Source organism: Erinaceus europaeus, chromosome 13, assembly GCF_950295315.1.
Source record: "Erinaceus europaeus chromosome 13, mEriEur2.1, whole genome shotgun sequence".
In the NCBI taxonomy this organism is placed as follows: domain Eukaryota; kingdom Metazoa; phylum Chordata; class Mammalia; order Eulipotyphla; family Erinaceidae; genus Erinaceus; species Erinaceus europaeus.
Genome location: NC_080174.1, coordinates 59,182,879 through 59,198,636, shown reverse-complemented (window position 1 = coordinate 59,198,636; position 15,758 = coordinate 59,182,879). Strand labels below are relative to the sequence as shown.

Genomic DNA, 15,758 nt, shown 5'->3' with positions numbered 1-15,758 from the left:
GAGAAAAAAGAAAGAATAGCCACTATTGTTACACAAAGTGTAACACCATGAGAACAGCTTCAGAAAGGAGAATCTGACAGATCTGAGATACCAGCAATGTATTTCTAAAAGAATAGAAATCCCCCGAGTATGATGAAGAGTCCCAAGATTTGAGAGGTAAATTGGATTTCCCTTGTCATATGCAGAGACTCAGTACAATGGTCTAACATTATCATTACTCTCAAAGCCCACTTTCTATGCCCTCCCACTCCCACCCAGTTCCTTCTTACCTCCCTGGAGTGTCCATAGAACCAGTGGGAGGGAGGGGATGGGAACTGCTGGGCAGCTTTGAGCAGCCTCTGTCTCTTCAGGTAGAGCTGGGCTGCCTTAAGCAGTAGAAGAACCAGGCTCAGCAGGGAGACCACTTGCAGGAGCCCAGAGATGCTGCCCAGGGACCTGGGGGTGCTCAGCACAGACTCAGTCATGGTGCACAGCTTCTCAATGGCTGTTCCTGACTGTTTTTGATCTCCTTAGCTCATATCAGTCCTCCCTCAGTGAAGGATTGTCCCACCCACTTGTGTGGAAGGTGACCATTGGGGCAGAGCTCAGAGCTCAGTCACCAGCAATTATTAACTCTATAAATTCCATCGTGGGAAATAGAGCAGTAAGCTTTCTCAGATTTCAGTGATAGTATCTGTGTATATAACAATTTTCTGTATATCAATGCATATAAAATTTTCACTAATTTGAGCATCTATGGTGTACAAGCTTGTTTACTTGATACTAGGATGCAATCCTAAGCAAATAAAAAAAGTGAGAACCTAGATTTCAAAGACTTCATAATCTACTTTGCTACATTACAGTAATAATCATTCTGCAACATTTTGCTAGATTATATAGCAGAATTTCAATTTGTTATGTATATACAAATCCTATTAAAACTAAACTGTACATAAATATTTAATTGTATGTCTTATTTAAATGTTGACTTTGTCAATCTCTTTGAATTATAATATACATTATATCCTGTTTATGTATATATGTATGTATACATATATAATGAGGAGAGGATACTACATTACTTTTACTGACTGGTGGTAAACTTCTGCTAACATAGCAACATTTCAAGCACTTTTTTTCTAATTATCCTACTCTGGGGCTGGGCAGTGGCACACCTGGTATAACACATATTACAGTGAGAAAAGGCCTGGGTTCAAGCCCTTGGTCCCCATCTGTAGTGGGAAAGTTTTAAGAGTGGTAAAGCAATGCTGCAGGTGTCTGTCTTTCCCTCTATATCTCCTAATTCCCTCTCAACTTCAGTCTCTATCCAAATAAAATAAAATAAAATAAAGAACACCCTATCCATTTAGGCTAACACTCAGGTTTGATGAAAAGATTTACAACAACCAATAGCTAAAGTAAATCATTACCACTAAGCCAGCTCTGAGAGAGAAATAGTAACTGGGTTATCTAAAATGAAAATGAAGAATGGAAGTTCAATGGATATGGACAAGGAGTAGCAAGGAAGGAATATCACACTGCAGTGGGGGTAGGGGAGGTTTTCAGAAAAAAACAAAAGAAAAGAAATGGGTTGGGAGGCAACAACATGGGGCAGAGGCATCTGGATCATAGAACTGCTGAGGGAAAACAGACGGAGACTTTTTTTTTAAATTTCTTTATTGGGGAATTAGTCTTTTACATTTGACAGTAAATACAATAGTGTGAACATGCATAACATTTCCCAGATTTCCATACAACAATAAAATCCCCATTAGGTCCTCTGTCATCCTTTTGGGACCTGTATTCTCTCCCCCCCAATCAACCCCAGAGTCTTTTACTTTGGTGCAATATGCTAATTCCAGTTCAGGTTCTACTTGTGTTTCTCTTCTGATCTTGTTTTCAACTTCTGCCTGAAAGTGAGATCATCCCATATTCATCCTTCTGTTTCTGACTTATTTCACTTAACATGATTTTTTCAAGGACCACCCAAGAATGGCTGAAAAATGGTGAAGTTACCATTTTTCATACCAGAGTAATATTCCATTCTGTATATATACCACAACTTGCTCAGCCACTCATCTGTTGTTGGACAACAGGGTTGCTTCCAGGTTTTGGCTATTACAAAATGTACTGCTAAGAACATATGTGTACACATATCTTTTTGGATGGGTGTGTTGGGTTCCTTAGGATATATCTCCAGGAGAGGAATTGCAGGGTCATAGGGTAGGTCCATATCTAGCCTAAGAGCTCTCCACAGAGATTGGACCAATTTACATTTCCACCAGCAGTGCAGGAGGGATCCCTTGATCCCACAACCTCTCCAGCATTTGCTGCTGTTACCTTTTCTGATGTATGACATTCTCATAGGAGTGAAGTGTCATCCCATTGTTGTCTTTATTTGCATTTCTCAGACAATCAGAGACTTGGAGCAATTTTTTATGTGTTTCTTGGCCTTTTGGATCTCCTCTGTGGTGAATATTCTGTCCATGTCCTCTCCCTATTTTGGATGGGGTTATTTGTTTTCTTGTTGTTGAGTGTAGCAAGCTCTTTATATATTTTGGTTAATAAACTCTTGTCTGATATATGGCATGTAAAAATCTTCTCCCATTTGGCGAGGGGTCTCTTGGTTTGCCTAGTGGTTTCTTTAGCTGTGCAGAAGCTTTTTAATTTGATGTAGTCCCCTAGGTTTATGCTTGTCTTAGTCTTCTTTGTAGTTGGATTGAAGATGTCTTTAAAATTTATGTGGAAACGGGTTCTGCAAAAATTCTCCTCTAAATATCTAATAGTTTGTGGTCTAACATCCAAGTCCTTGATCCACTTGGAATTTACTTTTGTATTTGGTGAAATACAGTGCTTTAGTTTCATTCCTCTGCATGCTTCAACCCATTGTTTCCACCATTTGTTGAAGAGACTCTGCTTTCCCTTTTAATAGTCTAGGCACCTTTGTCAAAGAGTAGACGTCCATAGGTGTGGAGGTTCACTTCTGGGCTCTCAATTCTATTCCACTGGTCACTGTGTATATTCATGTTCCAATACCAAGCAGTTTTGATGACAATGGCTCTATAATACAATTTGAGATCTGGGAGTGTGATGCCTCCAGTTCTGTCCTTTCCTCTCAAGATTTTTTTTTTTTTTTTTTTGCCAATTCTAGGTCTTTTCTGGTTGCAGATAAACATTTATAGCATTTGTTCTATTCTCCTAAAAAATGTGTTTGGAATCTTGATGGGGACAGCATTAAATTTGTATATGGCTCTTGGTAGTGTATTCATTTTGATTATGTTAATTCTTCCAACCCATGAACATGGAATATCATTCCACTTCTTTGTGTCTTTTTCAACTTCCTTGAGTAGTGACTCATAATTTAAGTACACAAGTCTTTCACTTGTTTGGTTAGGTTTACTCCTAGATATTTTATTGTTTTTGTTGCTATAGTAAAATGAATTGATTTCTGGATTTCAACTTCTTCTAACTTAGTATTTGCATAGAGGAATGCCACTGACTTTTGAATGTTAATTTTGTAGCCTGACACCTTACTGTATTGCTTCTTGCTAGATTCCTTAGGCTTTTCAATGTATACTATCATGTCAACTGTAAATAGGGAGAGTTTGACTTCTTCTCTTCCAATCTGTATCCATTTAATTTCTTGCTCCTGCCTGATTGCTATGGCAAGAACTTCCAAACTATGTTGAATAGTACTGGTGATAGTGGGCATCTCTATCTAGTACCTGATCTGAAGGGAAATGCTTCCAGTTTTTCACCACTGAGTATGATGTTGGCTGTATATAGACCCCACTAACTTTAGGAATTTTTCATCTATTCCCATTTTTTGTAGTCTTTTTGTCATAAAGGGATGTTGTATTTTGCCAAAGGCTTTCTCTGTATCTATTGATATAACTATGTGGTTCTTGGTCTTGCTTTTGTTGATGCGGTGGATCACGTTTATTGATTTATGTATATTAAATCAACCTTGCATGACTGGGATAAACCCCACTTGACCACGATGAACAATCTTTTTAATATACTTCTATAACCAGTTGGTTAGAATTTTGTTCAATATTTTCACATCTATGTTCATCAGAAATATTGGTCTGTAGTTTTCTTTTTTGGTTGTGTCCCTGTCTGCTTTTGGTATCAAAGTGATGTTGGCTTCATAGAAGCTGGCATGGAGTACTCCAGTGTCTTCAATCTTCTGGAAGACTTTTAAAAGTAGAGGTATTAGTTTTTCTTTGAAGGTTTTGTAGAATTCATTTGCAAAACCATGTGGTCAATTACTTTTATTCTTGGGAAGGTTTTTGATAACTGTTCAATTTCATTAGCTTGATGGGCCTGTTCATGTTTTTTTGTTCCTCTTTACTTGATTTTGGAAGTTCATCGGTATCTAGGAAATCATCCATTTCTTCCAGGTTCTCTATCTTGGTGGCATATAGTTGTCCATAGAAATCTAGCATGGTATGCGGAATTTCTGTGGTTTCTCTTGTGATATCTCCTCTTTCATTTAGTATCTGATTTATTTGGGTCATCTAACCTTTTTGTTTTGTGAGTCTGGCTAAAGATTTGTCAAGTTTGTCCACTCTTTCAAAGAACCAACATTTACTTTCATTGCTCTTTTGTGTGGCTTTCTTATTTTCAATGTTATTAATTTCTGCCCTAACTTTTATGATTTCATCATTCTGATTGCTTTAGGGTTCCTTTGTTCTTCTTCTTCCAGGTCTATAAGATGTGCAATCAGGCTGTTTATGTGTACTTTTTCTTCTTTCCTAATGTGTGTTTGTATGGCTATGAACTTCCCTCTCAGTACTGCCTTAGATGTGTCCCAAATATTTTGATAGCTCGTATCTTCATTTTTATTGAACTCTCAAAATATTTTGATTTCTTACTTTATTTCCACTTTGACCCAGTTGTTAAGTAGTGTTGAGCTTCCACATGTTGGGACGATTACTAATCTTTTGTTGATTGTGAGGTGTTAGTTTAATTCCACTGTGGTCTTAGAAGATACTTGGGATGATTCCAGTGCTCTTGAATTTGCTGATGCTGTCTTTGTGGCCTAACATACGGTTTACCCTTGATAATAATGACCCATGTGGACTTGAATAAAATGTGTATTCCACTTTCATGGGATGAATGACTCTGAAAATGTCCAATAGTTTTAGTTTATCTATTTCCTCATTTAGCTCCCACATTTCTTTATTGATATTCTGCATGGATGATCTGTCAAGTTGAGAGAGTGGAGTGTTGAAGTCCCCTACTATGACTGTGTTGCTATTAAGAAATTGCAGTAGCTCTTTCAGTAGATGTTTGATATATTTAAATGGCTTCTCATTGGGTGCATATATTGTATTAATTGTTAAGACCTCTTGTTTGACTGATCCTCTGAATGTTAAGTAGTGTCCATCCATATCTTTTTTTATTATATTGGTTTTAAAGTCTATCGTGTCAGATATGAGAATAGCTGTTCCTGCCCTTTTTTATGGGCCATTGGCTTGTATGATAGTTTTCCATCCTTTCACTTTGAGTCTGTGTTGAGTTATGTAGATTTCCTGTAGACAGCGTATTGTTGGGTTCTTTTTTTCTGATAAATCTTCCTACTCAGTGCATTTTTATTGGTAAATACAGGCAACTGACATTTATTGATATCAAAGATTGAAGATATTTGAATGCTATTCTTGTAGATTTTTAGAATGTTATCATATATGGCATATTTATGGTGGTCTGACTGTTTATAGGAGACCTTTCAGAACTTCTTTCAGGGCAGGCTTGCTGATAGCTGATTCTTTCAACTGTTGCTTGTCTGAGAAGGTTTTTATGCCTCCAAATAGTCTGAATGACACTCTAGCAGGATACAGTATTCTTGGTTGAAAGCCTTTCTCATTGAGCACTTGATATACACCTTACCATTTTCTTCTGGCCTTTAGTGTTTGTGTGGAGAAGTCTGCTGCTAATCTTATGGGTTTTCCTCTGTAGGTGGCTCTTTGTTTTTTCTCTTGCAGCCTTCAGGATCCTTTCTTTATCCTTATTTCTTCCCATTCTAAATATGATGTGTCTTGGTGTCTTTAAGTCTGGGTTAATTCTGTTTGGGACCCTCTGAGCTTCTTGAACCTTTATGTCTTTTATGCTGTCTAGACTAGAGAAGTTTTCAGCTATTATGTCCTGAAGAATGCTTTCTTCCCTCCCTCTCTTCTTCCTCTGGTAAGACAATAATGAGTATATTGTTTCTTTTGAAGCCATGTCATAGGTCTCTGTTGTTGTTTTCAGTGTCTCTTAGTCTCTTTTTGAGATCTCTTACTTCATTTTTAGTTGTCTCTAATTCATCCTTGATCTTGCTAATTCTGTCTTCAGCCTCATTGATTCTATTCTCTCTCCCCTCTACTGTTTTCTGGAGTTCATCTATTTTGTTACCCTGTTCTGATACTGTTTTAGCTTGTTCAGCTAGTTGTGTTCTTAGCTCAGCTATTTCAGCTTTCAGCTCTCTAATAACCTTGAGATAATTAGTGTTTTCTTCCAGAGTCTCATTTGTTGCTCCTATATTTCTGATGACAATTCTTTCAAACTCTTTACTCACTCCTCTGATTATTTCCTTAACTAGTGTTTGGATGTTGACCTCATTATTTTGTTCTTCACCCTTTGGGGGACTTTTATCTGGACTCTTGTTCTGATTCATTTCTCCAATATTTCTTCTTGTTGGTTTAACCATTTTATATAGTATGTTATGAGGTTCTTCTCTCAGTACTTTTCAAAATACTGTTCACTGTTGCCTGGATTGACTTGTGTTTAAGTAAGGTAATTAAAGGGTTCACAGTTGTGGAAATTGACAGTTTTTTCAATATTATTTTAATCCCTGTGTTGGAGCACAGTGGTTTAGAAGCCTCTTTTGTTCTTTTCCTTCCCTGTAGGCTATGGGAGCCTGAGGGCTTTTAAAATATAAGTAGGCTTCTTAGCTTAATCACTGACTCCTGACTTAGAGATAAAGCAGGGTGAGGTATAGATAATCCAGTGGTTATTCAAAGAGACTCTCATAGCCCCACCGCTAGGCCACTGAGGTATAGGTCTTCTCCTGAGTTTTCTGGTTAGTTCTCTGTCCCCTGGTGTCAGCACAGGGTCTCTCCCCTGCTGCTCCAGACTCTGATGGCAGTAGCAATGGAGACTCCCAGTTGCATTTGGTGAGTCTTAAGGGAGTCCTCTCCTCCCTTCAACCATCTTTTTGTTGGTGAAACAGACTTGAGGTAGTGTCTCAACTGGTAAACTGCTGAACTTTTACCAGCCACTTAATCTCTCCCTAGTCTCCTCTTTGTCCATGAGCCACACGTGTTGGCACTCACTGGTGATTTGATGGGTTTCTGAAGTCATTCTAGTCCTGCCTTGTTGAGGTCCCAGGTGGTCTCCTTTGGTATTCCTAGTTGATCTGGGAGAAGGGAGGAGAGAAACACAGATGGAAACATCTGAAGTGCAGACTTGGCACTGAGGCAGGTAGCTACATAGAGAAAGCAATAAACATAGACTGGGTTGGCTGGAAAAGCCTAACATTTAGCCCTGGGTGACTGTGTACACACCACACATATCAGATCTGGAGTTGGAATCAGAGGGGAAATAGATCAAACAATGTTGAAACTCCCATTGACCTGAAAATCAGGAATCCTATCCCGTTCACCCACTCCCCCCTACCAACCCTTCAACACATATTTTAAAAAACCCTCAGCTCTAGGGTTTTAAACAAATAAGGCATAATGAGGCCAGTTGCTTATCCAGGGAAACATTTTTTTTCAATTATCATTAATCATTTTTAAATTTTTAAAAAAATTAATTATGATCAACAAATCATTTGCATAAGAGGGGTACAATTCCACACTATTCTTGCCAGCAGAGTTAAACCTTCCATTCCTCAACTGGAAGCTTTCATATTCTTTATCCCACTGGGAGTATGGACCCAGGATAATTGCATCCATATTTTGGCTATTGTGAACAATGCAGCTATAAACATCAGTTTGCATATATCCCTTTGAATTGGTGTTTTTATGTCTCTTGGATAAAGAGCTTCTAGCTTCTAGTGAAATTGCTGGATCATAAGGTGTTTTCATTTGTATCTGTTTAAGTATCTTACATATTGTTCTCCACAGTGGTTGCAACGGTTTGCACTCCCAGCAGCCTTGTAATAGAGTTTCTCTCTCTCTCTCCATACTTATCCTCTCCTGTTTTGTAGATGAGGTCATTCTCATAAGTGTGAGGTGGAATTTCAATGTGGGTTTCATTTGCATTTATTTAATGAATGAAGTGGAGTTTTCACTTATGTCTGCGGGTTGTGTGCCCACCTCTTTTAAATATATTTGTTTATTGGATAAAGACAGGCAGGAATCAAAAGGGTAGAGTTTATAAAGAGGGATAGAGACAGAGAGATACCTACAACACTGAGGGCTCAAACCTGGGTCCTTATACATTGCATTATGTGCAATCAACCAAGTGGACCACCACTCGGCCCCAACCATGTGTTTTCTTTAGAAAACTGTCTATTCATATCTTCTGTCCACTGTCTATTCATATCTTCTGCCCACTTTATTTATTTAAGAAAGGAGACATTAACAAAACCATAGGATAGGAGGGGTACAACTCCACACAATTCCCACCACCAGATCTCCATATCCCATCTCTTCCCCTCATAGCTTTCCCATTCTCTATCCCTCTGGGAGTATGGACCCAGGGTTATTGTGGGTTGCAGAAGGTAGAAGGTCGGGCTTCTGTAATTGTTTCCCTGCTGAACATGGGCGTTGACTGGTCGATCCATACTCCCAGTCTGCCTCTCTCTTTCCCTAGTAGGGTGGGTCTCTGGGGATGTGGGGCTCCAGGACACATTACTGGGGTCGTCAGTCCAGGAAGTCTGGTTGGCATCATGCTAGCATCCAGAACCTGGTGGCTGAAAAGAGAGTTAACATACAAAGCCAAACAAATTGTTGAAAAATCATGGACCTAATGGCTGCAATAGTGCAGATGAAGTGTTGGGGGGGGGGGTACTCACTGCAGACTCTTGTGTAATTCTGCTTTCAGGTATATATTTTGCCCTGGTTTATGGAAACATTTGAACATATGCTCTATCTCCTGGGACCTGGTCTATATCTAGGTTTGGGGACTTTATTAGGAAGTGGACCACCTGGAATGGAATTAGAGAATACTATGAAAGGAAAGGTCTCACCCAAGTAATGAAGCTGAAGGGTTGTCATCCCACACATGAAATCTCTGAACAGTCTGAAGTGAAACATGCTGAGGTGGCACTTGTTGTGTTGATTAGGTTGTAATCGTCAGATGCAATATTATTTGATATGAATTGAAAGGAGCATGCAGGAAAGTGGGTCCCACCCTAAGGTTCCAGGACTGGGGAAAATATAGGCTCTATTGTGGAAATGTGAGGTTCCTGCTGTCTTAGGGTTCAAGAAGACAATGGATAGCTATTGTTATCATCACATTATTTGGTAACTGGGTTAACTTTGAAAAGTCCCTTTGTTAGGGTTTGCTGTATAATACCCAGTATCTTGTATATAGCTATGCCACCAGTTGTTTCTGATCTACCTGGTCTAGGCTTTTGAGAGAGTCTGCATATCAAAGACTCAGCCTATGTATTAAAAAGACTCAGTCTGTGTTTTAAAAAGTTTGAGACATACAATCAATTTTTTGCCTCTCATATTAATTAGTGATTTATATGACTACACTTTAATAGGAGTGTGCATAAACACCATTCCCACCACCAAAAGACTGTGTCCCATTCCATCCACCCAGCCCCACAATCCCCTGCCAGCCCAGGAAGCTGAATGTCCACCCTCCCCCTCACCATAGGGCTTTTTACTTTGGTGCCCTATCTCAACTTAGTCAGATCCTGCTTTTAGTTTCCCTTTATGTTCTTCTTTCTCAACTTCTGTGGATGAGTGGAATCACCCCATACTCATCCTTATCTTTCTGACTTAGCTCACTTAACATAATTCCTTCTAGCTCCATTCAAGATGGGTCAGATAAGGTGGGTTCATTGTTCTTAATAGCTGCATAGTATTCCATTATGTGTATATACTACAGCTTTCTCAGCCACTCATCTGTTGTTGGGCACCTGGGCTGCTCCCAGGTTTTAGCTATTACGAATTTTGCTGCTATGAACATGGATGTACACGTATCTTTTTGATTGGGCATTATGGATTCCCTGGGGTATATCCCCAGGAGAGGAATTACTGGGTCATATGGAAGGTCTATGTCTAGCCTTGCGAGAATTCTCCAGACTGATCTTCAGAGAGGCTGGACCAATTTACATTTCCACCAGCAGTGTAGAAGGGTTCCTCTGTCCCCACATCCTCTCCAGCATTTGTTGCTGCTGTCCTTTTTGATGTATGACATTCTCACAGGAGTGAGGAGTTAGGTAGTATTTCAATGTTGTCTTTATTAGCATTTCTCTGACAATCAGTGACCTGGAGCAGTTTTTGATATGTTTGTTAGCCTTTTGGACCTCTTCTGAAGTGAATGTCTTGTTCATATTCTCTGCCCATTTTTGGATGGGGTCATTTGCTTTTTGTTGCGAAGTTTGCTGAGCTCTTTTTATATTTTGGTTATTAGTCTCTTGTCTGATGTGTGGCATGTGAAGATCTTCTCCCATTCTGTGAGGGGTCTCTTTGTTTGTGAGATAGTTTCTTTGGCTGTGCAGAAGCTTTTCAATTTGATGTAGTGACATTGGTTTGTTTCTGCTTTAGTCTTCCTTGCAATTGGGTTTGTTTCATCAAAGATTGTTGTTAAAATTCTGAGGCTCCAGCTGGCTGGGTTAGCTTCACGGGCAGGTAACAGAGACAACCAGAGACATACGGCTGGGCAAGGAAGCTGTATTTCTTTATTCAGGAACAACGATTAATAAAATAACCCAAACTAATCACCAAACAGAACTCTGTTGCCTCTTTCCCCCGCGGCGGCGCCAAACACTCTCGAACTCTGGAACTCTGGAACTCTCTTGGGGTTCCTTGGGGTAGGGACAAGCAGGCCCGCGAAACTAGCAGGACTGAACCAATTTTCTTGGCAGGGGGAGAGCTAGAACAACCCAATGTAAAGCATACAACAAAAGATGTCCTTGAGGTGTAGGTGGGAAATTGTTTTACCAATGTTTTCCTCTAAGTATTTGATAGTTTCAGATCTAACATCCAGGTCCTTGATCCATTAGGAGTTGATTTCTGTTTCTGGTGAGATAAGGTGGTTCAATTTTATTCTTCTGCATGTTATAACCCAGTTTTCTCAGCACCATTTATTGAAGAGAGCCTCCTTCTTCCATTTAATACTTTGGGCCCCCTTATCAAATATTAGATGTCCATAGGTGTGGGGATTTATTTCTGGGCTTTCAATTCTGTTCCACTGGTCTGTGTGCCTATTTTTGTTCCAGTACCAGGCTGTTTTGATGATGATGGCCTTACAATATAGTTTGAGATCTGGGAGTGTGATGCCTCCATTTCTGTTTCTTTTCCTCAAGATGGTTTTGGCAATTCTAGGTGTTTTCAGGTTCCAGATAAATGATTGTAGTGTTTGATCTATTCTCTTAAAGAAGCTTGGTGGAACTTTGATGAGTACTGCATTAAATTTTTATATGGCTCTGGGGAGACTATTCATTTTGATGGTATTTATTCTTCTTATCCATGAGCATGGGATGTCTTTCCATTTCTTGGTATAAGTTTCTATTTCCTTGAATAGTGACTCATAGTTTTCAGTATACAATTCTTTCACTTCTTTGGTCAGTTTTATTCCTAGGTATTTTATTGACTTTGCTCTAACAGTGAATGGGAGTGATTTCTGGATGTCTTCTTCAGTTTTAGTGTTTGCATAAAGAAATGCCACTGATTTTTGTGCACTGATTTTGTAGCCTCACACCTTGCTACATTGCCTAATAACTTCCAGTAATTTTCTGCCAGATTCTTTAGGTTTTTCTATATATACTATCATATCATCTGCAAATAGAGCTTGACCACTTCCCTTCCAATCTGTACTCCTTTGATTTCTTTCTCTTGTCTGATTGCCTTGGCAAGAACTTCCAATACTATGTTGAAGAGTAATGGTGATATTGGACAGTCCTGTCTAGTCCTCGATCTGAGGGGGAATGCTTTCAGCTTCTGTCTATTGAGTATGTTGTTGGCTGCAGGTTTGCTATATAGGGATTCCACTATCTTGAGGAATTTTCCATCTATTCCCATTTTTTGTAGAGTTTTGAGCATGAATGGGTGTTGGATTTTGTCAAAGGCTTTCTCCTTTCTCTGCATCTATTGAGATAATCATGTGGTTTTGGGTTTTGCTTTTATTGATGTGTTCAATGACATTGATTGACTTAGGTATGCTGAGCCATCCTTGTATTCTTGGGATAAATCCCACTTAGTAGTGGCGAACAATCTTTTTGATGTACTTCTGTATGTGGTTGGCTAGGATCTTGTTTAATATTTTGGCATCTTTGTTCATCAGAGATATTGGTCTACAGTTTTCCTTTTTTGTTTTGTCCCTATCTTCTTTTGGTATCAGGGTGATGTTGACTTCATAGAAGGTGGAAGGAAGTGTTCCTGTTTCTCCGATCTTATGGAAAAGCTATAGAAGTATGGATGTTAGCTGTTCCCTGAAGGTTTTGTAGAATTCATTTATGAAGCCATCTGATGCAGGATTTTTGTAGTTGGGGAGATTCTTAGTAACTGTTTCGATTTCTTTGTCTGTGATTAGTGTATTTAGGTTTTGTAGTTCTTCTTGGTTCAGTTTTGGAAGGGCATATGTTTCTAGGAATTGTTCCATTTCTTCCAGATTTTCTAGCTTGGTGGCGTATAGTTCTTTGTTGAAGTTTCACATGATTTTCTGGATTTCTGTGCTGTCAGTTGTGATATCTCTGCTATCATTTAGAATTCTATTAATTTGAGTCTTCTCCCTTTTTGTTTAGTGAGTCTGGCTAGGGGTTTGTCAACCTTGTTTAATTTTTCAAAAACCAATATTTGGCTTCATTGATCTTTTGTATGGTTCTCTTATTTTCAATGTTTATTTCTGCTCTAATTTTAGTGATTTCTGTCCTTCTGGTTGCTTTAGGGTTCCTTTGTTCCTCTTCCTCTAAATCCTTAAGATGTGCAGCAAGGTCGTTTATTTGAGCTTTTTCTTGTTCTTTAATATGTGATTGTATGGCTATGATTTTCCCTCTTAATACTGCTTTTGCTGTGTCCCAAATATTTTGATAGCTTGTGTCTTCATTTTTATTTGTTTCCAGGAATATTTGAACTTCTTGCTTGAGTTTCTCTCTGACCTAGTGGTTCTTAAGGAGTATGCTGTTTAGTTTCTGCATTCTGTGTCTTTTAATAATTTTCTGTTTGTTGTTAAATGTTAGCTTTACTACACTGTGATTTGAGAAGATACTTAGGATGATTTCAATGCTTTGAATTTGCTGATGCTGTCTTTTTGACCTAACATGTGGTCTATCCTTGAGTATGTGTTGTGTGGATTTGAAAAGAACGTGTATTCCAGTTTTTTGGGGTGAAGAACTCTGAAAATGTCCAGGAGTCTAGTCTTTTCATCTTTTCATTTAACTCTCTTGTTTCTTTGTTGATTCTCTGATTTGTTGATCTCTCTAAGTGTGTGAGGTGTTAAAGTCTCCCACTATTATTGTATTACTATTGATGTATTTTTGAAGTTCTTTGAGTAGGTGCTTGATATATTTAGATGGTCTCTCATTGGGTGCAGAGATGTTAATAGTTGTTAAGTCTTCTTGGCTGATTGATCCTCTAATCATTATGTAATGGCCTTGCCTATCTTTTATTACTTTATTTAATTTAAAATCTATTGTGTAAGAGATGAGAATGGCTGTTCCTGCCTTTTTATGTGGTCCATTAGCCTGTATGATGGTTTTCCATCCTTTAACTTTAGGTCTGTATTTACCTTGATGGGTCAAGTGGGATTCTTCCAAGTAGCTTATGGTTGGGTTATGTTTTCTGATCCATCCTCCAACTCTGTGCCTTTCAATGGGTGAATTTAAGCCATTGGCATTTACTGATATTATGGATTTAATGTATTGTAATGCCATTATTCAACAATTTTCTATTTGCTCTGATGTATTGCAAGTATTATAGTGATGCTCATATTTATGAGAGGTCTTTTAGAACCTCCTTCAGTGCAGGGTTTGTGCTGGTTGCTTCCTTTAACTGCTGTCTAAGAAGGTTTTGATCCCTCCATCTAGTTTGAATGAAAGTCTAGCAGGATATATTATCCTTGGTTAAAACTCTTTTTCATGCATATCTTGCCATTCTCTTCTGGATTTTAGAATTTGAGTGGAGAAGTCTGCTGATAGTCTTATGGGTTTTCTCCTGTGTGTGACTTTTTGTTTCTCTCTTGCAGCCTTTAGGATCCTTTCTTTATCCTTACTTCTTTTCATTGTAACTATGATGTGTCTTGGCATCTTCCAGTCTAAATTGATTCCATTTGGGACTCTCTCAGCCTCTTGAATCTTAATATCCTTTCTGTTGTTCAGGTCTGGGAAGTTTTCTTCTATAATTTCTTCTAGAATGTTTACTTCCCCTTCCTCTCTTCCTTCCTCTGGCAGGCCAATTATACAAATGTCACTCCTTTTGAGATCATCCCCTATGTCTCTGTTGTTGTTTTCAGTGTATCTCAATCTCTTTTTGAGCTCTTTTACCTCTTTCTTAGTTTTCTCTAGCTCATCCTCTGTCTGGCTAATTCTGTTTTCTGCTTCTGTTAGTGTGATTTCCCTTCCCTCAGCTGCTTTCTTCAGTTAAGCTATTTCAGCTTTCAGTTCTCTAATTACCTTGAGGTAGTTAGTATTTTCCTTGAGGGTCTCATCTATTGTTTACCTAATACTGCTAGCCCTTTCCTCCAAAGTTGTTTTCATTTCTATGATTAATAAGTATATTATTGCTTGCATACTTTTCTTATCTATGGTTACTTCTGGCTGATTTGTAGTTTATTCTGGGCTCTTGTCTTCATTCATTGTAGTAGCGGTTTTATTTGCTCTTGGTTTAACCAATTTTTCTAATTAATTTGTTTTTATTTTTATGTTATGTTGTTCCTCAATTGTTATGTTTTGAGTACAAGCCACACTATACTAAATATCTTTATGACAAATGTAATCACCACCCTCAGAAATTACAATAGTAACTGAAGGAAAGATTCAAGCAGTTTAACCAATGCCAGTTAGCTCAACAATGTCTCCAGTCCAAGAAAAAAAACAGCAACCAAATCCAAATGAAAAAGAAATAGAAAGGAAAAAAGGGATAGCAAGAACACACAATTATGCAAATCTACTGTCCACTGTAAATTCTAGGGGTATCAAGAGGAGAAAGAGAAGTAGAGCAGAGACACACACAAAGAGAGTCCACTCTAAGTCAGATTTCTTCTCCAAAATAATTCACAAATGAGTATCAGTGAATTCAGAAAGCAGAAGGAGGAAGTAAGAAAGGAAGATAGGGAAAAAAGAGAGAAAGAAAAGAAAAAAGAAAAAACAGTAAAAAAAAGAGCAGTGAAAAGAGAGTTTTTTAATTTTTACTTTATTTATTTATTTTAATTAGCTAGGAGGAGGGAGAAGGGGAGAGTAGATAGAGGAGGTAGGAAGAGTGAAACAAGTTCCTCTCACAATGAACAAGAGATTCAGTCACCTAGCAATGAAAACTACAATAAGAGTTAATTTTGGTCAACCTGAGGGAGGAGGGGCAAATGGACACTTGTATATATAATAGTAATTATAAAATAGAACACAGTAAAAAGCTCTAAAAGTGTGTCTGCAGCTTGAATGGCTCCGGATTAGCTCAGCC

General features: G+C 38.4%; 1 protein-coding gene across 2 annotated transcripts in view; it reads right to left on the bottom strand.

The window, feature by feature from the left end:
• The window catches only part of LOC103112002 (cytochrome P450 4A6-like), a 33,828-nt gene extending 33,319 nt beyond the window's left edge, over positions 1-509 (bottom strand). Inside the window, exon 1 of one of the 2 annotated variants that reach the window (XM_060205978.1) lies at positions 270-509. In XM_060205978.1, coding sequence (XP_060061961.1) covers positions 270-464 — 195 coding nt within the window. In that variant the 5' untranslated portion in view covers positions 465-509. The remainder of the gene's footprint in view (positions 1-269) is intronic. The other variant, XM_060205979.1, reaches the window with a different exon arrangement.
• Positions 510-15,758: the final 15,249 nt, after the last annotated feature.